General features: G+C 38.9%; 1 protein-coding gene across 4 annotated transcripts; it reads left to right on the forward strand.

Annotated features, from left to right (window-relative positions):
• Positions 1 to 3531: 3531 nt before the first annotated feature.
• Positions 3532 to 25019, forward strand: aspscr1 (ASPSCR1 tether for SLC2A4, UBX domain containing). Of its 4 annotated transcripts, none has more exons than XM_030144826.1 (17): positions 3532 to 3635; positions 3869 to 3924; positions 4302 to 4416; positions 7994 to 8094; positions 8952 to 9003; positions 9083 to 9156; positions 10088 to 10598; positions 11812 to 11871; positions 12027 to 12166; positions 12937 to 13018; positions 13103 to 13169; positions 13507 to 13569; positions 14959 to 15011; positions 18789 to 18840; positions 18950 to 19019; positions 19573 to 19754; positions 24688 to 25019. In XM_030144826.1, exons 1-17 carry the CDS (start codon positions 3546 to 3548, stop codon positions 24696 to 24698), a joined length of 1779 nt encoding a protein of 592 aa, XP_030000686.1. In that variant the 5' UTR covers positions 3532 to 3545; the 3' UTR covers positions 24699 to 25019. The 4 variants fall into 4 exon arrangements, with proteins under 4 accessions (XP_030000686.1, XP_030000694.1, XP_030000703.1 ...); XM_030144834.1 differs by having other exon boundaries at positions 19576 to 19754; XM_030144843.1 differs by having other exon boundaries at positions 11818 to 11871.
• The last annotated feature ends 666 nt before the right edge of the window (positions 25020 to 25685 follow it).

Raw genomic sequence — 25685 nt, forward strand, 5'->3', positions numbered from 1 at the left:
GTCCTCAGTGACTGCGGACGAAGTGGGATTTTATTCCCTGTCCCCCCACCCCTCCTCCTCCTCCTGTTCCCTGCCCCGTGCTTCTCACTCCTGCGGGCCAATCGTTATTATCGTTGGCTGATGCTCCCCGCGGGGCGTCGGTCTCACACCAAGAGCGCGCGTATGTGCGGCACGCCCCTTCCTTCAGTGGGCTCTCTCATGCACCCAGTCCCTTTGAAGCTGTGTCATCATATGACCACGCAGCCTTTGAAGTGTGTTTGATTGAATGTGGTGTGTGAACGGAAAGTCGCAGTTGGACAGGTCACTGCTGCGGAGGGTCACACCGCGTCTCCAGAGTCCAACAACAACAACAACAACAACACACAGTCCGCAGAGATACTAAACCTCTGTGGCCTTAAAAACCAAACCACGTTTTCTTTTTGTGGTTGAGATCATTTTAATGAGATGAGTCCCTTCTGGAGAACTGAGGAAATGTGTGGTAGCGATAAGGTCACGGAAGGCTTTGAACCTGACTGTGGTATGCAGATGCAGTTCCACTTCCACTCAGTTAATAACCACACACGTCCACTGGTTAATACTGCAACTCTTGAAATAAAACGTCTGCTGCTTCAGATATTCTCCTCTTCATCCTTATGTGGAGTCAGATGTCATAGAAGACATAGAACAGCAAACAACATCCAAATGAAGCTCCCTGTGGTAAGATCTGCTCATGTTCTTACACTGATCTGAAAGGTCAAGGTGTTTGAGTGGAAACCCAGAGGATCATCCTGTGTGTGAATATTTCTCCACTGTTCCTTTACATATTCCATCCTCCTCATTATCCACAGAGATTATTTGAGGACATTTTTAGCACTCCTGTTGATATTAATTATTTTTGTTCTATTTTTCTTCTTTTATTGTCTCTTAATTGTAATTTTGATTCAGATTTCCAATAAAGTTAATGGTCAGTTGCTGGTTTTGGTTACATTTTATTTTGTTTATATTTACTGCAGTGATTTATGTGTTTGTCTTCGCTGTGTTTTTGACGTTACATTACTTTTTTGGATGCAACTCGTACCTCACACTTTGTGCTGAAATGAAATGTGCTGCATATGCAGATGCACCAAAGGTGTTGGCATGAATGAGGTGAAGTTGATGTAAACCATTCACATATATTTTGGAAATGTCCATAAATTACTGTGTTTTGGAAGATGATTGAGACGTACTGTACCATGTGTTGGGTTATTCAATTCCACTGATTCCTGATATTTAATATCTTTGTAATTTTCGGGACACTAGCATTCTGAAAAAGGATGAATATTTGGTTAAAATACTCTTAATAGCTGCAAAAAACTATAACAAGGAACTGGGGGAAGGCAACCATTCCATCAAAGGACCAGTAGATATCTAATGGAAAAATGAACACACAGACTGAGACTGCAAGAACCACAACTAGATAAAAAGTAGAATAAATGGGCTATATTTACACAAAATCAATAGACTGACTGTTGCAACCCAGGCACATTGTTTTCTTTTGTACTCTTGTTTTTTTGTGTCTTGTTTTGTTTTGCTTTTTTGGTTGTTGTTATAATTGTTGTCCATAAAACGCAAAAAAGATTTAAGTTTCAAAAAAGAAATGTACTGCATAAATACAGTAATGTCTGCAACTCCTCCTGCTATGAAATCAGTTGTCTGATTTGAATAGTTTATTTAGTTTTCATTACATATCACATTCTTAATCATTCTCAGTCATCAAACATTTTCTATGAAACCTGGAAACTTGTGGCACAGATGCTTTCTGTGTCTTTAAAGTCTGCCCTCCGTGTAGGCAGGTTTGAAGTTTCTAGCCTGCTGAGTGAGACAGGAAACTGATTGTTTGTTTGTTTGTTCAGACGGTGGCAATTTCCCCCAGAACTGAGAACTGTATTCACCTCTGTCTGTCTGTCTCTCCCAGGTGGACTGACACTTAAATATCGCAGAGTTGGTCCGTCAGTCGTATGCCCTTTGACCTCACACCTCTCCATCTGTTGGATTCATGTTGTCGGTCCAGTCTGATTCCAGCTTGGATCCAATTTGATTCTTGCCTTAAGAACACAGCCTTGACTCTCCACTTACAGGTCCATCATCCTGCATATGGTGCATATATCAAGTCGTCCATATGGCAAACAGATTGGAGATGCTGTTGCCAGCTTATAGACAGGATGTATCTTTTTCTCTTGAGGGGGTCACTGAACTTGAAATGCATGCTGTCAAAACTAGAAGGTGACTTTGGAGTATGTGTGTATTTGCTTTTAAAGACATTAAATCAAGAAATGCAGTAAGTAATGGTTAAAGAAATATACAACAATTTGCATGAAATTCCTAATTATATGTTGCAGTGATGAAGATGTGAAATAGTTGGTGTTCTTTGTTTTCTAAAATCTCCAAAAGGTGTTCATTTTGGTCAAGATTCAGAGCTATTTGTACATAATGTGAAATGTATTTCAGTTTTTTCTCTGTCAGTTGTCTGTGGGAACATTTACACAGTGGGTTATTTATCATTAAAAAGAGGCTGAAGTACTCAGAGCCACAGTAGAAGTACTCCAGTATAAGTAAAAACCCTTATTTGAAACCTTAAGTAAAACTACAGAAGTAGGCTATTGTTATTATTAGAAAAATATTCTTTAAAGCACTCTTGAAGGATGGATACTTTCACAAAATAAATATTATTATTATTAATAATTATTATTTATATAATATTAATAATAGGCTACATTTTTGAATATCCTGCAGATAAGAATATTTTTATGTTGAAGTTCGGAGCTAGCTAGTTAATGTTATATATTTATTATAATAGTAGTAACGCAGTAGCTTTATAATATCATATAAGCACAGTATATATATATATATATATATATATATATATATATATATATATATATATATATATATATTTTTTTTTTTTTTTTTTTTTTTTTTTTTTTTTTAAGTAGCTGCAGGATATTCATGAGTAATAAAAACATAGTAGCATAATATAATGTGAAAGTATCCATTTGATAAGATGTTAAGTGTAAAATAAATATACTGAAGTAAATAAAGAGCGATATGTTCTGCAGAAATGTAGTGGAACAGAACTAGGCTCATGTGTATCATAAAATAGGAATACTTATCTAGATGTACAATGTGTAAAAAATTGTACTTGAGTAAAAATACACATTGTACTGCTGTAATGTTTGTGTTTGCTGAAGTATAATGTATTTCTTAAATCTCATGTATGTTGATCTCATGTATGCACAGCTCCACTACCTCTGAACTTCAGGTGGCTCCTGTATTTCCTGTCTTTCATTATTGGACACACTGGTTACTCCAGGTGTACCTGCTACTTCTTGTCGTGACTACTGATTAATTAGGCACACCTGGATTAATCAGTGTGTCCAATAATGAAAGACAGGAAATAAAGGAGCCACCTGAAGTTCAGAAAGTGGGGCTGTGCATAGAGCCCATTAACCCTTTACTTACCCGTTCTGTTAACTCACGTCGACTCAATAAAGTTTTTTGAGATAAACACCGTGACGTCACGGATAACAATGGCCGCCAGCGGCTCAGCTGTGACAGTTCTGACTCCAAATGGGAGACGACAGACAGTCAAAGTGTCACCTAACACACCGCTGTTACAGGTAACAAATGTGTGAAATACATTTCAGGTTCACTGAGAAGGACGCGTTGTTTTAACCTTGTTTTGTTTCCAAACCAGAGCAAACCGGATTCTGTTGAGTTAGCTTTTGTGGCTAACTGTTGTTAGCCAGTGACAGATCAGTTTCTGTTTCGTGTAAAAGAAGTTAATAAACAATGACGTGATTCTGCAGTTCTTCTGCAGTTTGTAATATTCATCTTATATTGTCATCCTCAGGTGCTGGAGGACGTGTCCAAAAAGCATGGATTTAACCCCGAGGATCACGGTCTGAAGTCGGTATCAGATGGTTAATGCCGCTAATGTGTTGGCATCAAAGCTAATTTAATGCAGAGCTGTGATTTATTTTTGTACTAAAGCCTGAATGTAGACTTAAGTTTAAAACACTAGACAGATAGTTCAACCACGTGTTTTGATGTGATTGCTGATATTTCAGCATACAATTTGATAGACTAACATTAGCAAAAATTAAAAGGAGATACAATGGCACATTTTTTAACGAGTTAAAACCTGAAACCCCCTGGAATGAATGTTGCACTAATACAATGTGATGAACTGATACAGATAAACCTGCATAATCATAAGCAACATTTGACTGTGCCTCACCTGCTGATGTTTACCTACCTCTTTTCTGTGTTGGTGCCCATAACAGGTTTCAGAGGACTGTTCTGGACCTGACGATGCCATGGAGGTTTGCTAACCTGCCAAACAATGCTAAACTGGAAATGGTGCCAAGTGCTAGAAAACAGGCAGTAGCTGACAGCCAGGTCAGTCTAAATAGAGTGTGTGTTTGTATTTGACAGACTTCCCCAGCAAGAGCAATTGAATGTCACAGAACTGTCATGGTACACCACAAGTCATTTTTCCCATATTGTACATTAATACCTTACAAATATCTAAATGTATTTTCATTGTACAGGTTTGAGTTTTTTTATGGACAATACATTTTAAGTTTATTCACACATAGCACCCTCTTGTAGATTTTGTTAAGGATTGTGCACACCAATGATTTTAAAAATAACAATCTAACTACCTACATGGATGAACATGGGTATTCTATATATACACTGTATGCACCAGTTGTATCTGAAGAACAGAATGAATACTAATCACATGCTCTAAGATACAAACTGGGTACAGAGTGGAATCCTTAAGTTAACAGGTTTTCCTTACTGTTTGTCCAGAAAATTCACACCATAGAATAGGCAATATTAATATTGTTTTTATTGATGTCAATAAAAAATGTAACTGTGACTGCAAAAAATCCATACAAAGGTTCACATAAATGCCCTTATAAGATCATAAATCTGATGCTTTTCTCGATTGTCACTGCAATTATTTGGTCATAAACGTAATTTCTCACTTTTTTCTTATTCACTAAATTCTTATTAAGAAGACTCGATAAATATAAACAGTGCAAAAGTTTTTGTACTATTCATCAAATTATTTTGAAAATGGTCTCAAGTTTACAACTCTCCACTGGTATTATTGTTGTAGTGTGAACTCATTAACTCTATTTACAAATTAGTAGTTTTAGTTATTGTATTTCTTGGGGTAGATGGCCCTTCGGTCTTTGTTTTGTTTTGTGTTTTTAATGTGTGAATGCACTGACTGAAAAACTGTATTTTCCTCACCAGCACAGCATAAACATATGCAGTAAATGCACACAAATCACTGCCTGAAATGCAGTGAATAAGAAAAATCATTCTTATTACTTACTTCTACCAAGTGTTTACACTTGGCATGCTATCATTTGGCCAAACTGATGACTCCTCTTTTAATTGATTATAAGTCATATGGTCATTGTGGTATCCTTACTGCAGTTCTAGTTGTAGCAGGGTCAGGTCTGTTTTTGTAAAACTGAAAAAAAGGAGTATATACTTCAGAAAAAGTGCTCCTATGAGGTATTACATAAATAATGTTGTTGTGGCCTAAAGGTATTTGGGTGAACAGTTAACACCAGTCAACCTTAATACCAGATCAGACACTAAGCTATAAATGGATGATGAAATACAATGCTTGGACCACCAGAGGTAATCAGAATGGCCTCATAGCTCAAAAGCCCAGACTATGAGGAGATTGACTCTTTCCTCTCAAATGGTCATTCTCAGTTGTTGTGCTTTGATAAGAAGGCTGAAGTTGTCATCTAAGACACTAATCTATCATGTTAGGTTTTGATGTAGTGATTGTGTTGTGTACAGTGTCTGACTGATGATTTCATCGTGCCATTCTTTCATGTATGGAAGCGTCTGCATTTCTTCTTTCCTCATTAAGTGGGGTTTTCATCAAAACATAATGGGCTTCATATCATAATACTGGTGAAGTGGTGATTACCCTGATTCCCGTTGTGTCAGACCTGAAACCATGACTACATTATTTGCTTAAAAGAAAATTAATCAGTCAAATATTTAATGAAGATATTCATCAAGCTAAAAAAAAAAAACAGCGATCATCTGGTATGGGTTTATTAAATTTGAGAAATTGTTTCAGATCGAGTTTAATATTTTTTTTTTATTATTATTTCAGCAGTTCATTTCAAATCTACAAAAATATAAATGAAAGGAAATATTCTCTGATATTTAATTAAATTGAGAAACAGCAATGTAAATGCAACTCTCTGTGTCAAAGTTCAGCATTGAACTTCGTTACACATGCTGGCATTGCAATGTTAAACATGTAAAACAAACTGGAACAATGCAGCGGTGCCATAAACCACAATTAAAAACCTTCAGATCCTTGTGTATCAGTATATCAAGTGAAATTGGATTCAGACATTTATTATCTGTAACCACCTCAATTATGACTTAAAAGCATCTGAGCTGCAGTGTTGTAGTGTATTTCTATCAGCTGTAAATGTTATGCTTTATTGTGAGTACCTGGAAATACACAAGAACTCCATCTGTGGTCTGTGTGAGTCCTCTTTGATCTGATTTGTATTAAGAAAAAAAAATGTAACAGTTTGTAGCTGAGCTGTAGTTTCCTATGACATCATGGGTTCATAATCTGAGCAGTAAAATCCCGGCTGGGTTTGATCTGTTGTTCTTGTTCATTTGATGGATGGTTGACTGTTGATGATACCTCACAGATTTTATAGACAGTGCTCACACACACACACTGTCCACATAGCACAGACAACACACTCCCTCCCTGCTAACAGCCACTTAAGCCCGACTGGTTTGTGAGAGTGTTTTGTGTTTGGCTGTTGACAGCCAAAGCTCTCTTTTCATCTCTCCCGGTGTGCCGACGTGCAGCGTGCATCTCCCCGCCAGACGACGTTGTTGCATAAACATAAACAACTCGTACAGAGACTCAGACAGAAAGAACAACAGAGACTTGCACTGATGCCTGGTGTTCCTCATTTTCAGAGTGAGGTGGGCCCACATGTGCAGCTTAATCAAGTTCGATTATCAAAGAATTTTCTTTGTGCAAATGGCTCCAGACTGTAGAGCAAAGTACTAACAAATGGCCACCCAGGTTGGCTTTGATAGTTAATAAAATGAATATCCTTCTCATCATTCAAGGAAAGTTGTTGCCACACATTCCAGCAGTAGGGACACTTCAAGGTACACGCTAGTTTTACCCTTTATGTGAAATGTAGATGAGCTTAAGTTAAGGAAGTAGTGATGATTGTTTTTCAATGCATCCATAAGGTTTGTCCATCAATGAGACAGTCTCATTCCATTTAAGACACATGTTCAGAGCCACATTCCAGAATGTTTAGAATTTGGTACTAAAGCTCACTAGGACTGAAAGATGAACTGAAAAGATTTTGGTTGCTGAATATTAAGTCACTTTGAACTCACATTAAATATTTTAGGCTTTAACTTCAGACTTTATATGCTATTTATCCCCCCCCCCCAAAAAAAAAAAACAAAAACAAAAAACAGCTACACCCAAATATGTTTGTTATTTGCTAATTTGATGATGTGATAACATGTTCAAAAGGTCAATGTAGTTGTGACTTCAACAAATACATTTCTGATTTGAACAGTTAGTAAATTCTTGTTGTTCTTCTTGTTCTTTCAATCTTTCATCAACCTAATAATTCAAAACGAAGGAAAAGACAATGCATTTTTTCTGCCTGTATTTTTTTTTAAGCTAGTTTCATCATAATCTCTTGTCTTTTAGGTAAATACTGAGTCAACACACCCAAAAAGTTTCATAACAGTCACACAGTCATGAGCAAAAACAATACCTGCTTTAGTACATATGCCAATTATGGAACCTAATTCTTGTGTGTTTGTGGTCTCTTGTACTGTTATGTTTTATACTGTAGCATTGTATTATATTTGATACTGTGGTGTTGTATAATATCTTGTGATACTGTGGTGTTGTATTCCTCAGGTGCGGATTGCCCTGCAGATGGAGGACGGCTCTCGTCTCCAGGATTCTTTCTCTTGTGGACAGAGTCTGTGGGAACTGCTGACACATTTCCCTCAGATCAGGTACATGTGCAGTTTGCATGTACATTGTCGTATGCACATTAACAGCATCACTGTGAGGACTAGCTACATGTATACTCTCAGTTGAATTATGCAGGCATACAATGTTGGTGTTATACAAATGATGTCTATAGTTGTTAAGTAATTAGCCATAATTGATACAAACCAAATTGAAGTGGAATTATTTACTTACATGAAAAATTTGGCTTTATGTCTTACACAGCACTTCCACATGTCACACTCATCTCATTCACTTCCCACTACTCCTGAAAGTGAAGGTGATCATTGTGCAGTCAATCATTGTTTTGGATAACAGCTCTCAGTACTTTTCTACTGAAGCTGAAGTTTTCCCACAAATCGCCACCCCCATTCAGACACGCATGCACATGCAGCTGTTGCTCAGTAGTTCCAGCTGTGCGGTCCCAGGTGCTCGTGCATCTGTCCAGCCCTCATCTCATCTCTGTTAAATGACATCACTCCGTATCCTGATCCTTTTCCAAGGAAGTTACACTTCCATGAAATTAATATTAGCTCCACACCAACATAAAAAGCTCCAGGAATGTTGTGAAGCAGGGGTGAAGCTTTGATTTTCTGTATCGAAGAGAACAATAGTAAAACATTTATGGTTCAATTAGTTTCTACAGGGGATTGTGCACACATGGGTTACACATGCAAACAGCATGCCACTGCATCACATGAGGTTTTATTGTAAAAACAGAGCTGATTGTCCTGAACAAGGGGATTTCACTTCTGTCACAGTTAAAGCAAAAAAAAAAAAAACTTGACATAAATTTAATTTGTGCTTTTTTTATGTTTTGCTTTGGGTTTTTTTTTTTCTTAATGTCACCACATCACTACAGCACATCGGATATGAGCCAGTCCACCCCTGTCTGCGTGTACATGAGAGATGAGGTATGTAATGTTCCTGTAACGCCTCTTGAATAAAAGATTAGTGTGAGGTTTATGTTAATGTAGCTCTGTTTGTGTCTAGGTGTGTGGGGAGGAAGCCCTCAAAAACACTTCACTGAAGTCTCTGGGTCTCACAGGAGGAAGTGCCATTGTCAGGTATTTTGTTTTTTTTTCATTTACCCTTTACCTGGACCTCTGAACGTTTATTACAGAGCCAAGATACGACCAGATAATTCTGCAAGAAAAAATTGAATTAAAAAAAACACTATGTTTTTCATGATCAGCCCGGGTCACACAACCATAGTAATACAGTGTGAATTACAGCTGGGAAATGTAGCTGAGAACTGTATCACAATAAAATGTGTCATTTCACTTGACATTAATGATGATTACAATTAATGACCTATTCTTAATTAAAAAAAACCACGAGACTAAAGGTTTAATTTAAACATTGTACTTTGAATGTACACAGGTTATGTTGAATCTTTCTTGAGAAATAGCAGATGTAGGTTGTTCCATATTTAAATGGATAGAAGCAGCTAATGGGATGAAATAAGCTTGTTGTTTTCCTCCTCTTGGTTCAGTTTACATACAATATTGTTCTTATATTGATCAGAACATCTGCCTTCATCCACAGTTCCCTCACTGTCTGCGCTCATGTTCTCACTCCTCAGTATGTTGCTATTGTTGAGTTGCGTGTCAGTGGTGCAAATGAACAACATACTGTAACAACATGTACTACACAAGCTTTCAGTTGAGAGGCAACAAGACTTCTGCACCTCCTCTTAAAGCCTGTTTTCAGTCCATATATTATCTTCTCTGTAACCGAAAAACTGTTATGACTACTGCTGTATTATGTAACTGTATCATTTTTCCATTTATACTATTTTTATATTTAGCTGTAAATGATTGGTTATCTGCATGTCATAAATCTTAAAATATTTTCTTAAACTGTTTTGTTCGACATCGGTCATCATCATTCAGGTCTACTCTCAAGGTATCCAGGCCATCAGCAACTGTAATTAAAACTGAATTCAGCAGAAAATACTAAATCTGTAGTTTTGTTTTGTTTTTGTTTTTCTCATAGGTTTCTGCTTAAAAATAACAAAGCACAGGATGAGGAAGATGGCAGGGATGCTACTGAGCCAGATGCTGTGTCAACCACCCCTGTTGCCAAGGAACACACACCCAGCCCATCGCCCCAGACTGACGTTGTTCCATCACACCCCAAAATTTCAACAACAGAGACGTCAGCTAGTAATTCAGGTCCTGATAGGCCAGAGGAAACCCCACATGCACCAAGTCCTGTCGATGCCATAAACACGCTCCCTGTGAGACCAGAAGAGCCCCCAAATGTCCAGGATGCAGTGCGACCTAAGGAGCCCCCTCCTGCCGAAACACCCTCCACCTCCTCTTCCGCCTGCTCCTCCTCCTCTGCTCCTTCGGCTCCATTCATTCCGTTTTCTGGAGGGGGTCAACGTCTCGGAGGTCCAGAGGGAGGTGCTCGGCCTTCATCGTCGTCACTGTCAGCTCTGACCGCTGCTGTAGAATCACCTAAGGCCAAGAAAGCCAAGTCCAGTCACAGCTCAACCCAGAAGGTGAGACTCAGTCAGTGACCAGCAAATCGGAGTACAGTTCCATCCATCCATCTTCTGAACCATTTTATCCTCGAGAGGGCTGCAGGGGTGCTGGAGCCTATCCCAGCTACGTATGGGCAAAGGCGGGGTTCAACCAGGATGAGTTACCAGTTCACTTTCTGGCTCACATGTAGAGACAAACAACCAAACACTCTCACATTCACGCCCATAGGCAATTTAAATTAACCTATTAACCTGTTAACGCATGTCTTTGGATGGTGGGAGGAAGCCGGAGTACCCGGAGAGAACCCACGCAAACACAGGGAGACAGAGTACAGTTATATCATTTAATCTTGTTAAAACAAATTGCATGAGCTTGGTTTTATCTGTGCATTTATTGATAATGTAATTATTAGAGGTTTTAAACAAATACAGTGGTTTTAGTGTTTTAGTGTCTGATTCTGTAACTGTCTGACCCTTTTGACTCCTACTGCTAATGTTAAGATATTACAGGCTCTGTAGAACTAATGTGGTGTGTGTTCATATCTGTGTGTTAATGCTGTTCAGTCCTGATACAGCCACTGCACACTTAAGAGAGCTGGTTTTGACAAAGACATGGATCTTTTTGTCTTTTTTTATACTGTTTTCTTTTGCAGGGATGCAGTTGTGTCTCACCAAAACCCAATCTTCCCTAACACCATTTTTCAAACCCACTGCTGTGTCCTGTCCCCTATTCCAGAATGATAGTGGATAGTGTCACTAACAAAGTGTGGAAATTGTTGTTGAACAGTGTACATGAGGTAGCCTGAGGAATACCAAGATTTACTACTGCATCTCATCAGGCTGTTTTTGCAGTTTCAAAGAGACCAAGATTTTTACATATAGAAAGTGACTTATTATTTTTACAAGGCAGATTATCATGGGAATAGATAAAAAAATTAATTATTGTAGTGTAATTTCTTTCCCCTGTTAAATATGATAAAAAAAATTAAAAAAAACAACTCACAGAACACCACAAACTGACTAAATGATTGCAGATCCATAGAAGTGGTTGGTTACTGTGACATCATCGTATTTGGTTAATTTTACTTATTATTTTTGTACTTCTTTTGATTAAACATTATTTCAAATTGGACATTATATTCCCTGCTTTTTTTGCGGAAAAGAAGTAGACATAAGGAAAATAGTGAGATGTAATTTTGTTGAGATCTCTATGTTTTCTCATGTGTCACAGTCTCAGTCCACTTCCCATCACCCAGATGAGGACATGGACCAGGGAGAGGAATACCTGGAGGTAAATGAACAGCTGGTTGTTTTTTGTCACAGTCATCCACACACAAAGATTTTAACTCCTGCTGCCAATTTTAAGATATTTTACAGTACGTTAAATGTAAGTCCTTGTGCATATATTTTTGTATCAACACTTTTATTCACAAACGTTTCCTGCAGCCAGTGGAAAGGGAGCCTCTCATCTACCACTTGGATTCTTTGTCTCATCACATGGATGACAACAGGGATCTGCCCGACGAGTTCTTTGAGGTGACGATGGATGATGTGCGGAAGCGTTTCGCCCAACTGAAGAGCGAGAGGTAGGAAGGAGGAAGTGAATGAAAGTGGTCCAGGAACTTGGGTCAAGGGACGGTGGGTGATATCTTTAGTGCAAATCCCTTGTTGCTGCAGGAGCACGTCTGGATCAGATGTTTGTTACAGATTGCTCACAGATAATTAGTCAGTTTGGCATTTGGTCCTGCGGTGTTTTGTCGATGTATAACCTTTAATTGCAGAATACCATAGCAGTGATGAGAGGCAGGGAAATACTGGGCATTACTGCGTGCGTTTTGAAGTTTTTATTTGTTATGAGTTTGAACTTTTTATTTATTTATGAGCGCTTCTTCAAAACAGATGCGTACGAGTTTACTCTGCGTTCTCTGGATGTGGCCACAGCAGACCACAGCTGCTGAGACATTGTGTGTGTTTGCAAACATGTTCTCATTTATAAGACACCACGCATACTACAAAAGCTTTCTAAATACGGCATGCAGGGAGCAGTTAGTAAGCACAGACGTTTATCTTCCAGCCATCGACCAAACACCATCAGGTTGAGACCTCACAGTGCACATCCTTTAATCTCTGTCTACATTGACTTAGCTGGCTGCCTCATGGCTACGCTACTACCGTGTCAATGACTGCAATTACAGAGGGTGGAATTAAGCAGACCACAGCAATTCATCTCTGGCTCTCGCACATACATGGCCACACACGAGTACGCCTCAAAGATAGGGCTTTGACTCTTCTTTTCTCTCTTCCTCTGTCCTGTTGTTTATTTTATTCGGTCTCTCTCTATCCTTCATTCCTGCAGGAAGTTGTTGGAAGAATCTCCACTGATGACTAAAGCTCTGAGAGAATCCCAGATGAAGGAGAAGATGGACAGATATCCCAAAGTGAGTGACTCATAACAGGAAATCCTCCTTCTTTTTATTTCATACGTATGATTGAAGTAATGTTCTGGGGCTGTGTGTCTCCAGGTGGTCCTGAGGGTCCAGTTTCCTGACAGACATGTTCTACAGGGCTTCTTCAGGCCCCTGGAGACAGGTGTGTGCGTCTGCAGACACGAGTGTTTGCACAGTGTTCATTTCAGCTGGCTAGCCACAGGTATGGCTGCAATGTTAAAGCTACTTGCGGCTCCCTCACCACATTTATGACTGTAGCCACACCAGAGTGACACAGAGACAAAAAGTATGAGACAGGTCTGTAATTCCAGGGATAAGATTCACCTCAGCCCTAACGGCAACACGATAACCAGCAGAACAACAGAAATGAGGGAAATTCCGGTTGAAAAAATGAATTATGCTCTGAACATTTACTGATCTAGGTGCAGATCCATCTGTTTCTGTGGAAATCATTTGATATTTGTGTGTTTTGTGTCCAGTTGCTGCTGTCAGACAGTTTGTGAGGAGTCACTTGGAAGATCCAAAGCTGTCTTTCTACCTATGTAAGTGTCATTATCTAACATTGAAGTAGATACAAATATATTCATGTGCATTCCACTTGAAAAAAGAAAGACACATGTACTTAATCACAACATAAGACTTACTTTCATAGGTTTAGATGTTGTTTCCAACAAGTCATAACGAGTATTTTAAGAGACACATATTCAACACAGCATGAAGTGTGAGTCAAATACAATCATACATGTTCTAATAAGCCTAAAGTTTAGTCTGACTATCTGAACTCATTTTTGGAGATGAACCTGTAAGTGGACACCCCAACTTCTCACAACTAAGTTTGCATTTAGAAAGAATGGTGGGTGTAGAAGTATTCAAAGTTATCAGTTTGCATAATATTATTTTTTACTTTATATCAGTGTTTTTTGGTTCTGTTAACCTTCCACATCATCGGACTGCTCATGTTTTTTGTCTTATTGACCTTCAATTTTAGAGATGAGGCCTAGGATATATTGTTTTTACACACATGTAGAATTGTTTTGTTGTTAAGATTAGGCATCCACCTTGACTAATATTTTACAGCGGAGCAGTTTGATGAAATACTCAAAGCTCTAATAAAATCACTATTTCCATGAAGAAAATGGCCATAAAACAACTACAATAAACTAATTCTAATATTGCTATTTCTAAGGTATTGCCAAATTCAGCAGTTACTTATTGTAACATTTTTAATGAGTAAAGTTGGAATTATCTTTAAAAAATTATGTGTTAATTTTGTCAGTTTTTACAGATTGAGGAAACTTTGCTTTTGAGTCACAATCTCTGATCGGAGTCAGTTTAAAGACAGTAACCAAACGTAAGCTCTGACTTGTTGTAAATTAGGTAAATCCATTTGGTGTGCTCTTATGTTCACATGTCTTGGATGAAAATAGCTCAGTTGCCTTTTTTTATCACCACTATTTACTTACATTTCTTTTTGTAATTCATTCACTTATGTTTAAGTTTTGTTTGCTGTGTTTATTGTTCTTATCACAATTGTTTTCTGTGTTTTACTGAAAATGAGACACTTACTTGAGAATATTCATACACAATGGTTGAGAGAGTTCATTGTAGTGTTTTAGGAAAGCAATAGTTATATTCTACATCTATGTTTACATTGCACTGTTACATTTGCACATTTTTATACTAATTTTGTATTTTAATAAATTTACCCTTTCATACATTATATGTCTAATTTGAACATATTTCAAATACACACTATTGTATATTTTTCCAATATGCCTGTATTTTATTGTGTTATTTAGATGTAAGTGCACTGTCGCTGGTAGAGACGACCTTCAGTTTAGTTGCAGAACTGGTGCAATGACAATAAAGTCTCCTCTATTCTATTCTTTACAGTTGTGCTCTACAAAGTTACTTTGTAAACTTTCTTTCAGTCATCACCCCCCCCAAAACCATTCTGAGTGACCCTTCAACTACTCTTTTCCAGGTAAGGAGTCATTTTATCCCTGAGGCACAGCTAATCAGTAAACTGACTGACCTGAACACATCACGGTCATACTTGAGAAAACAACCCTGACAGGCAGCAGAACTTCACTCCCCTTCTTTGATTCTACAGTATTTCAACATGCACTTACAGTAAAATGGATCGGCTGGTCGCTGCTCCTCTTCAAAGCCCTACCACATTCCCCTTCTCCCCCTCTTCTCTCGCTCCTACACACTCTCACACTTGTTCCCCCTCTCCACTGTCCTTGACCCCAGCTGGGCTTGATTTTTCCCAGACTGGCACATGGGGTTAATACAGGCCTCACTTTGATCTTGACACGCACTCACACACATACACACAGCAACGGGCAGCCTTGATGCTTTGTTGCCTTTTGAGTTCTGAGCTATTCGCGTAATGAAACAGTTGAGAATTAAAATATGCAGAATGAGTAACAACAAAAAAAGCGGATCTATGGTACGGTTGATCACTTTGTTCTCTCGCCGACTCTCTCGCTGCTTTCATTTTTAGATGCTTTTTTAGAATAACTTGTGCTCTCTTTTGACACTTTGAAAACAAAAAAGGACACATGAAATATGGCGATGAAAAGGAAAATGAGGCATCAACGGGGAGGAAGAGAAAGTTGTTTGAAGTGATGTCGTGTTGTGATGAAGAACAAGATTCAGCTCCTCAAAGGAACTGGTAGAAAAGATAACGATCCTCAAAAGCACACTTTGAAATGTATGTGTGCGTCCTTGTAGTGCCATGATCTCTGAAAATCAAATCTGATGTACTGATGTAAGTCGACTTTCTTTGTTTTTTTTTTTATCTTTTTGTCCCTCTCTGAACTCTCTCTCTGCCTGTTTTTCCTCTACATTTCCCTCTCCTGTACCCCAGCTCCGGCTCGTTCTCTTTCGTTCTTTCTTGCTCCCTCCACCACTACTGTCCCTCACTCCGACCCTCTCTTGTGCCTCACCCCCCCAACACACACCAAAACCCCTCCCCTTACCCCCACGTCTCTATCCATTAGGGACTTAAAAGCGTTAAAGTGCACAAAAACAAAATCTTTAATCCCCTTGGTGTCATGTTCAACACACACACACACACACACACACACACTGTGTCTGTCCCTGTTTCCCTGTCTATACATCAATCTTTGACACAGGGAAACTTTAATCTATAATTTTTTTTGCCATGTCACATAGACGTGAGTGCACATGCATATGTACTGTCTGTGTCTCTGTCAGTCTCGTACACACACACACACACACACACACACACACAAACGCATGCACACTTTAATCACTTTGTGTCATGTCAGGAAAGGAATGTTTCCCAACCCAGAAGCCCTTTGATACCCGGCGTCCCCTCCCTCATCCGTCTTTCCCTCTGTCTTCCATCAGGATCTGCTCTGCCTCTCTTTCCCTGTCTCTCCACGTCTGTCTCTTCTATGTTTGTAGACCATCTTTCACACACCGACACACAGCTCGTTTCATCCTGACTGAAGGTGCGGATGTTGGAGGGAGCCAGTAGCTGGAATGCTCGCTGTTTCACTGTAACACATTGTTTCCTGCTCACAGGGCTGTGATAATAGCAATTAGGCCAGCGTGTCCCAATTTAGCAACCAACTAGTTGGGATGAGGGGGCCAATGGAGAAAGGACAGTGTGTGTAAGGTTGTAATTGAGGGTAAACCCTTCTAATCCTAGTGGTAGCCATGCCATCTTCTATTTTTATACACCTCAGTCATCATCTTGTCTGATTGGTTTGACTGTTTTTTGAATATTTTATTTGACCTGTGAAATGTGTCAAAATGTCTCACAAACTCTGTTTTGCATTCTTCTTCAGAGGTTAGTTTGCATAACAAACTCATTTGATCAACTACAGAAGAGCTGTTGCAGAAAAGATTAAAATAAGTTTCATGCATTATGCCAAAGTGACAAACATCTAAGTCTCCTATTAGTTCTAAAATCTTAGTAACAGGGCCATGATTTAAAGATGGAACAAAATAATTCTTATCAGAGTCTGTTAATATTAGAGAAGACCAGAGTGACTCCTGGAAAAAAATAATTATGAAAGTCACTTTTAGGAAAAAGTTTAGTGTCCAAGGCCTTTTTGGAGTCAGTATCTAGTGAGCATCAGTGGTATTACACTTCAGGATACTTGGCATTGGCTTCACTTCTAAGACAGCTGTTTTAATGTCTTAATGGCAGCTGTCCACTGGTTTGAAGAAACAGATGAGAAACTAAACAGTGAACTAATGTGGACAGGGCCTTTTCTTTCTGATCATCCTTGAGTTGCGTCTGGTCCCTTTTTAAAAGGTCAGAAAATGATAATCCACATCGCTGTCAGGATGGCTGATGAAAGCAGAGGATCATGGTCACAGGTCTGCTTTGGTCTGGTCTGGATCATGAAGGATCCAAAGATCCAGTAACAGTTCAATGCAGCTGATGTTGTTGATTGACTTAGACCAGGTAAACCGGCCAGTCTGAGGTCGTCCAATTCCAATCAGACATTACTGTCTGTTCATGAAGAGAAGGATTCTGGCAGTTATTGATGCTACTGGATGCCAGACTGCCTTAGATTTACAAGAGTCTGAGAAAATATTAACTTAATGTTCGTTTATTTAATAGTGATGTGTGATTAGGGGAATAAAATGTGTAGATTAGACTTTCTTTTCTGGCACAGTGCTTATAAACTCCTGTAGGTTTTCGAGTTTCTGTTCAACAGCTAAAAAATGAAGTGGTGCGTGTTATATTCTCGTACCATCGTTTTGGCCATGGGAGTTTTTTTTTTTTAAACCACCATTGCGCACATAAAAACATCTGACAGGACTTGGACAGAAATAAAGTTATTCAAGTTTTACTCACATTAGATGTAGTCATGTATATCCATTCTTATGTAAATTCACTCAAATGAAATAGCCACAAGTAACATCAAGTAATGAAAAGATGACATTGTCTGGTGACCAAAATAAGAAGGCAGTGGCACTGAATAAAAAGGCAGATTTCTTATTTTAAACATTTGATGAAATCTAAGTCAACAAAATACATAACACGTCTTGTCATTTTTACAATTTTTTTTTTATATTTTAGTGAGGAAATGTTTTGTGTTTCTCCAAACCTGTGGTGTGGTCCACTACTTTCCACTGTAGGTAATCCACTATCTATGGAGAGGATCCTCATACAACCCCACTTAAAAAAAATCCAAACTAACTCTAAACTTCCCCAGAGCTCTGTACAGTCCAAAACCTGAAGAATTACAACAAAATGAAAAAAGCCTCACAGACACGAGCATGGCTTGCCTGCCTGTCTGTCTGTGTTTCTGCCTCATAATTGTACGGTTGATAATATCTGCTTGAGACTGGTCCATTATAACCATTAAGAGTATCACTGGAGAGGAGTGTTGTGCTTCAGGGGTGAAAGTGTTTTCACTAACCATTTGATTGGCGCTCATTTTGTGGTCTGCTTCAAAGAACCATGGTTACTCGTTCAGATCCCAGAGCAATGAATCATCTTCAAAAATGAACTTGACTCAGGCTTGGATGTGGTGGCTACACTTGGTTTGCGTGTAGTAGGAGGCAGTTTTGTTTGGTATTTTCCGTGTTTTGCAGAAATTGTGATGTGTGCCAAACATTTTTAAAGGCTTCTGTTTACTCTCTCTCTCTCTCTCTCTCTCTCTCTCTCTCTCTCTCTCTCTCTCTCTCTCTCTGTCTCTCTGTCTCTCTCTCTCTCTCTCTCTCCTCTCTCTCTCTCTCTCTCTCTCTCTCTCTGTCTTGTCTGCAGGCCAACCTGTTTCCTGGTGCGCTAGTATACTTGGGGTCTGATGCTAAGACAGGTTTGTGTCTTTTCAGTTCCTGTCTTTCATATGAATTAGATACTGGTGTATTACTTAGGAATGCAACATAACAAAACAGCGGTTTACTTTGTGTGTGTTTTCTCCACAGGCTGCTGGTTAAAGAAGGAACTGCTACAGTTCTCTGTTTCGGCTTCACAAGCAAATGAGTCCATTGCGAGGTATGTGTAGACACACGTGTGTGTTTTAAATGTGCGTTTAGTTGTGTGTGCACTTGGGTGTGTATGTGCACTTGTATCCCGCGGCAACCAGCTTATTTTCCTGTCACAAAGCTGTCATCATTGGAATCCCTTTGAGGTTCTGCCTAAACAGCAGGTGCCCCCATGCGCCCTCATTTCCTCCACGCACGCACACACATGCACACACACACGCACACATAAACATACCTACACACATACACACACAAAACATTTTTCCAGTCCTTCTAAAGATAGAGGCCATTTCCCAAATGTGACCCCCACCTGTTATCCTCTGCTTCTTTAACAAGGTCATCACTCCTCTGTTTTAGATCTTTATCTCACATAACTATTTAATTTCTGGCTCAGCTTCTCTGTCAGCAAAATAATGCAGCTTTAAGTACATACACACATTCCTTAAGAAAACATGAAAGAGCAGCCTGAAACTCTCAAGGAAAACCTCAAGCACAAGATGTCAGTCCAATCAGTTCATGTTCTTATGGTAACTGTCCTTTGTGACCCTCCGCCTCCTCCTCAGCTGCATGTTTCCACCCCCAACACCTTCATCCAGCTCTTTGGGCTCAGAGGAACATCAGCCCCCTCCAGAGATGAAGCCAGACACTAGTGGGTCTGCACAAGAAGACTCATCTGCTCACAGCCAGGCTGCTAAACCCACCAGATCTGACCCCGGGAAGGTGCCTAAGTGGCTAAAGCTTCCAGGTGAGGACAGGTGTATTACTGCTTTTTTATTACACTTAAAGTTGCATATGTTGAAATGAGAGGGGAAATGCACACCCCTGCAGCTTTCTCCTCTCTGCTCAAATAAAAATATAGATGACCTCACACCTCATCACACCACAGTGGAAATGATGACACTTCCCCGAGCTTCTGCGTCACAGACTGGAGCAGTAGAATCACACCTTCATCTTAACAGCAATTAACAATTACATCAATCGTGCATTTAAACTCCCTGAGACTTACCTGAAAACCTATGAAATGGCCAGAACCTTCATCACATGGTTGATTTCTCACACTCTGAAACTATAGCCAACAGTTGGTGCAGAAACTTAGTTTCCTGTCACTGGAATTACAACATGTTGAAAGGTAGTTATAGACAATTTCCCAATGATGCTAAAGCTTTAAATTGCATATGGAACAGTAGTTGCACAATTAACTATTTAAATATTTTGTGCATAAATACTTTTAAAAATAATGTATATTTTCAGTGCTAGATATATATGGTATCCCTCGCCTCACCCTCCACTACAGTTTCCAGTAAATATACAAAAATCCATTATTGGAGTCAGTGTTTGCTCTGTTCATTGTGGGCTTTTTAGTTGAGTGGATATTAACTCTGGGTCACAGTCTATATTACAAAATCCAAGTGGCCTCTAAACGCATGCATGTATGTGTGTGTGTCTCAGGAATCACACAAAATCCGGAAAGAGCTGACTGCTGCTGTTTGGCATACTTATGAATTTTTGGTCAAGGAAGACAGTATCAAAAACAGCAAGTTGATAGGACTAATATTTTGGGAAATATTTGTAATTTTGGAATACAATAGCCTTACAATCATGTTGCTATGCCCACAACGCTTTGGTAGTGACTGCTGGACAAATGCGGTACAGGATGCACGAATACACAACAGCATAAAAACTACCACATCTAGAACCTGTGGATCCCCATGGAGAGGCACATGCTAGTAAAAACATAATGGGTGACGGTAAAGCACCTTAACAATGGATGATACCAGACACAGGTACATGATGAAACAACATGGTGGACCCCTGCTCCATCTGTAGATACAAACAGCTCACTCTAACATAACAAAAACACTATGATTTTTATGTTCAGCTGATTATCCACAAACTAAAACATATTTATGAATATCATTACAGTTATTCTGTAGAGTTCCATAAAGCCCCCTAAAGCGTACACACTGCACCTGTGGCCTCTTACACACTGCTGCCACTTCTGTTCCGACTGTGTTTCCATGGTAATGCTACGCGACTCTTGTAGTAATATACATACGCTATACAGCCACGTAACCAGATAAACATCAGTTAAAAGCTTAATAAAACCAATTTTCTGAAAACTGAACACAACTCAAACAGCAAGCACTTAACATGTCCAGTGTGACAAACTTTGCAGCGCTAAGCAGATCCAGTAGTACAAGTATTATGTCTCTACTGCTAAAACTCACTGAATGAGCCAAAGAAGTGCAAAAATAAAGGTTGCGTCATGAAGAAATGGTGGAGTATTTTGTTTGACCTTTGCTGTTTTCCGATCATTACCTGGTTTTATATGATTGAAGCTTCTGGTATCGGCTAATACATTGTTTTGTGTTGTGTTGAAATGATTCCGACTCAAAATGAATGGCCCAGAGCTTAACTGGTTTAAGATCTCCTTTTGGTATGTTAGCACACAAATACCTGTCTCTGTTGTTCCTATTTTCTAATAGGAAGTCTGAGGCACTGTGATTTTTTAGATATTGCTGTTCCAAGTGGAAGAGTCTGTGGAACTCACAAACCAAACTATTAGACTGAATTATGGCTCACCTTAATGGCAGTTATCATCGTCATGATGATGCTCAGTTTATCCCATTTAATTTCAGTTTCAGTGTCAGTCATTCACCTCCTTCAGCACTCTGTAGCCTTAAACTGGACTTCTCTAAACCACAACTCTGGTGTACATTTCAGACATTTCATTTCCGTTGCAGAGTAAGAAGCTGAGTAATGTCTGAGTATGCATCCACATCAGTAATTTATGTTACCCTTGCATTGTATTTCCACATCACTGGTGCATATTGAATATGTATTTGCTATGATTAAAGGTACCTCATTGGCCACAACAGAAAAGGCTTTCTTTGTTTTCCTGTGTTGACATGCCACAGTGTAACATCTTAATCCTCATAAAATATACATGTTTGCATACATTTTAATGTTGTGACTGGACAGTTTTGATGTTGTCATGAGTACAACACACCTGTTTTAATATTCACTAGAGGAACATCTTATTACTGTCGTTCCAGAAATATATCAGTACAGCTAAAATCCTGTTGACGGGCAGCAGGATAGATAGTTTGATTAACTCCTCCCATAACCGGCAGCTAAATTTATTGATATATTTTGCTGTTGATTTAATGATAAACTCATGTCTCCAGTCACAGGAGACTTTTTGGCTTTTGTTGATCACAGATGAACAGCAGCAATTTGAGAAGGTGGGTTTCATTTGGATTGTGTGGACCGAAGTCTGATTGACAGCTTTCATATCAGCCGAAATAAAGCAAACCAAATGGGACAAAGCAAACAAACAGATCAAGTGTGAAAGAATCATCACAGACTCACCAAAACAAAACAAAAAAAAGTCCACTCTCCATCCTCTCTCCTCAGAGATCAACTCCTCTCATTTCTCTTATGCAGAAGGGACAAAAGGCTTCAAGCCACTCAGCTTTTGTTGTGGTAAACACATGCATACAAAGTCCAAAAACCACAGTCAATAGGAAATGGCCTTTTGAAAGCTGAATTCCTTGTGACTCAGAAGATAAGGATGCATGTTAGGGTGAAGCAATTAGTTCAGGATGGTCACCCCCTCTGGCTCAGGAGACCACTACAGACAGTTAAGGCCCAGGGAGGGAGGCTGCTCTGGGCCACATCACACGGTCCGAACCCCTGTGGTCAGCCCCAGCACCGCGCTTTTCTGTTGTTCTATTGTGGTCACCGTATTGATGTTTTTGTTTAGAATATTGCTCCCTTTTCTCCCCCGCTGCCTTGTTTGTGTTTTTGTGTGCGTTTTATTTCTGGCTGATCTCTGTGTGTGTCCATGGGCATCTCTTAAGAAAGTTGTGGCTGCTTTCTCTTTCATGAGGAAAGTTAAAAGCAAAAGGCAGAGGGGAGGGGGAATGAATCAGGAGTTATAGAGTCCATGTGTGGAACCTTACAGAGGACTTATTAGAAATACATGCCCAAGTGTTTTGATGCACCCTGAACAAACAAAATGGCACAAGATTGGAGCTATTGTACTTTGAGTGAACAGTCCACTGGTGACCTGCAGGCACAGCCATATAATTATTTTAATCATGATTTTTTTGACAGTATGTTTAGTATGTTTTTTCTTACACTTACAAAGAAAAAACAGCATCTCAGTCATTAAACCATCTCCAGGACTTCCTGAAAGACACAATGAAATAAAAAAAATTGTGTTTCATTACCTCAAATCTACCCATTCCTCCTTGTCATCCACAGTATCTGACAGGTGCATGTATTTTACAGGGGTAATAAATGGTCTTCACATCTTTTCAGACATCTCTTGTTTCCATTGTCTGCCATGTGTCACTTTTTCTGAAGGAAAACTTAAACACTTGATCTGTTCCTTTCCCAGCTGGTGTTTTTATTTAATCCTTTGATTTGAACCGATCTGATCAGGATCTTTTTCCACAGATAGATGTAGACACACTCCTTACATGCTACATTTACTTAATTAAAAAGATATTTACATTTCACAAGCAGAAATACAGTTTTTGTGTCTTTTCGTAACCTTCTCCACCCTTATTGATCTTCTTAGTGCTGATGGGATATATTGCCTGTCAAATGTTGTACAGGATGTTCGAACAAAAACATATGCTTGTATCACCATAGATTTTTTATTAAATACATATCCAGTGTTTTACAAAAGTACCTGCTATATAGGAAGTGGCATTATTATAAAAGTAAATGTAACTTACACTTAAGGGCCACTTCATTAGATTTTTCTGGTCAATAATATCTAATAGACCAATCAAATGGGAGCAACTCCATACATTTCAGCCTGCACATGTGGTCAAGATAATCTGCTGAAGTTGAAACAAGCATTAGAATGGAGAAGGAAATTGATCAAAGTGATTTTGAGTGTGGTGTGGTTGTTGGTATCAGACTGAGTTTTCAGAAATGGCTGATCTACTGGGATTTTCATGCACAATCGTGTCTAAGATTTATAGACACTAATCTGAAATTTAGAAAATGAGCAGCAGTTCTCTGGGTGAAAATACTTTGTTGATGTCAAATGAGAAAAACATGAATGATTTGAGCTGATGGAAAGTAGCTAAAAAATACGGCAACGGAAAATAACCACTGTTTACAACTGAACATAAGAGCATCTCTGAACGCACAACTTGAGGAGCCTTGAAGCAGATGGACATCGGCGGCATATACACACCCTGGCCACTTCATTAGGTACACTAGACACTGGCAAGGTGGAACCAATAAAGTGGCCAGTGAGTGTATTTAACAGAAACACAGTCTGAATTATGTTTCTACTATTTTTTTTCTTGTTTTTATATTAGAATGAATTGTACAATAATAGTAGATGTCAGAAGAATCTGCATCCTTAATGGCTGCAGTTAAAAAACATGGAGGAATTTGGCAAACTGCAATAACAAACAGTACTTGGACGAAAGCTGATGCAAAAACATGTTCTTAAACTGCACAGTGCTGATTAGAGCAGATGTTTTAAAACATCTGGCTATAGTGAGCGCAGATATCTCTGGTTCCTCTCAGCTTGAATTAGTCATAGCCATTTGCTTCAGCTTGGATGTTATAAGTTAAAATCTGTACGTATACTTTTACTTAATTTTAATATCTGTGCACTTAATAGGTGTTTTGTGTTTCCTGAACAGGTAAAAAATAATCTGCTGGTGTTGTTGCTGCGTGCTGATTGGAAGACTGGCCATGACAGACATCCAACAGGCTCTGCCGCTCGGACCGAGCAGAGCACTTACACTTCGACTGCGCTTCAAGAAACAGCTGAGTTTTGTGACTGCAGTGGACTCGATCCATTCTGGAGGAAGCCTGCACACAATTAGGTCTTTAAACAAAATTGTAAGATTCATGATTGAGTAAACAGTGAATATTTCATGGCCAAAGACAGTTGATGCTTTTCATTCCGGTTAGAAGAAATAGTGCTGTTTATTCAGCAGTGGAACATGCAGAGTGAATAAAGACTGTTGTATGAAAAATTCATTGTCTTGTTTATAGTTTGCACCTTCTGTGTTTCACTTGTTTACTATAGTGGGTACTTCATGTGTGGTGTACAGGATTGTTCTGTATCATAGCATCACTAATATCTGAATTCCATTTGAATTAAGAAAATTAATACACCCAAGGATTTCAATTCATACACACCTAACATAACCTGTCTGAAGGAAACAGGTGTAGCAGTTTTATTCCTGGGTTTGACAAGGTCTCAGAAAAACGGATCAGCTCATCTTACTGAATCCAGAAACACAGTCCTTGTTAATTCTGGTTTGACCTTGGACCTCTACTGGAAATGGTCTGCATTTTGGGAGGGAACATTAACCTTATGTTCTTTTATGCATTTTATCACCGTCAGACTGAGTTACAGGTCATAGGGTCTGACTTCTGTCTAGTTCAGGCTAAACTTTTAGTAACATTAGCTTTTTGTTTTCTGTGCAGTTTGTAGGTGTTTTTCAAAATGCAAAACCTCAGTCTCCATAAAAACAATAATGTTAAAGTGAGAATTAATTGAAGTGCTAATGCACTGTCACCCAGAAAGTTGGAATAAGATATTTTTAGCTCTTCACATGAAATGATTGTGACAATGTGATTTATTCTTGATAAAGTGTAACTGGGACTCGGTATACAATCATTACATCTG

Source organism: Sphaeramia orbicularis, chromosome 1, assembly GCF_902148855.1.
Source record: "Sphaeramia orbicularis chromosome 1, fSphaOr1.1, whole genome shotgun sequence".
NCBI classification, from domain to species: domain Eukaryota; kingdom Metazoa; phylum Chordata; class Actinopteri; order Kurtiformes; family Apogonidae; genus Sphaeramia; species Sphaeramia orbicularis.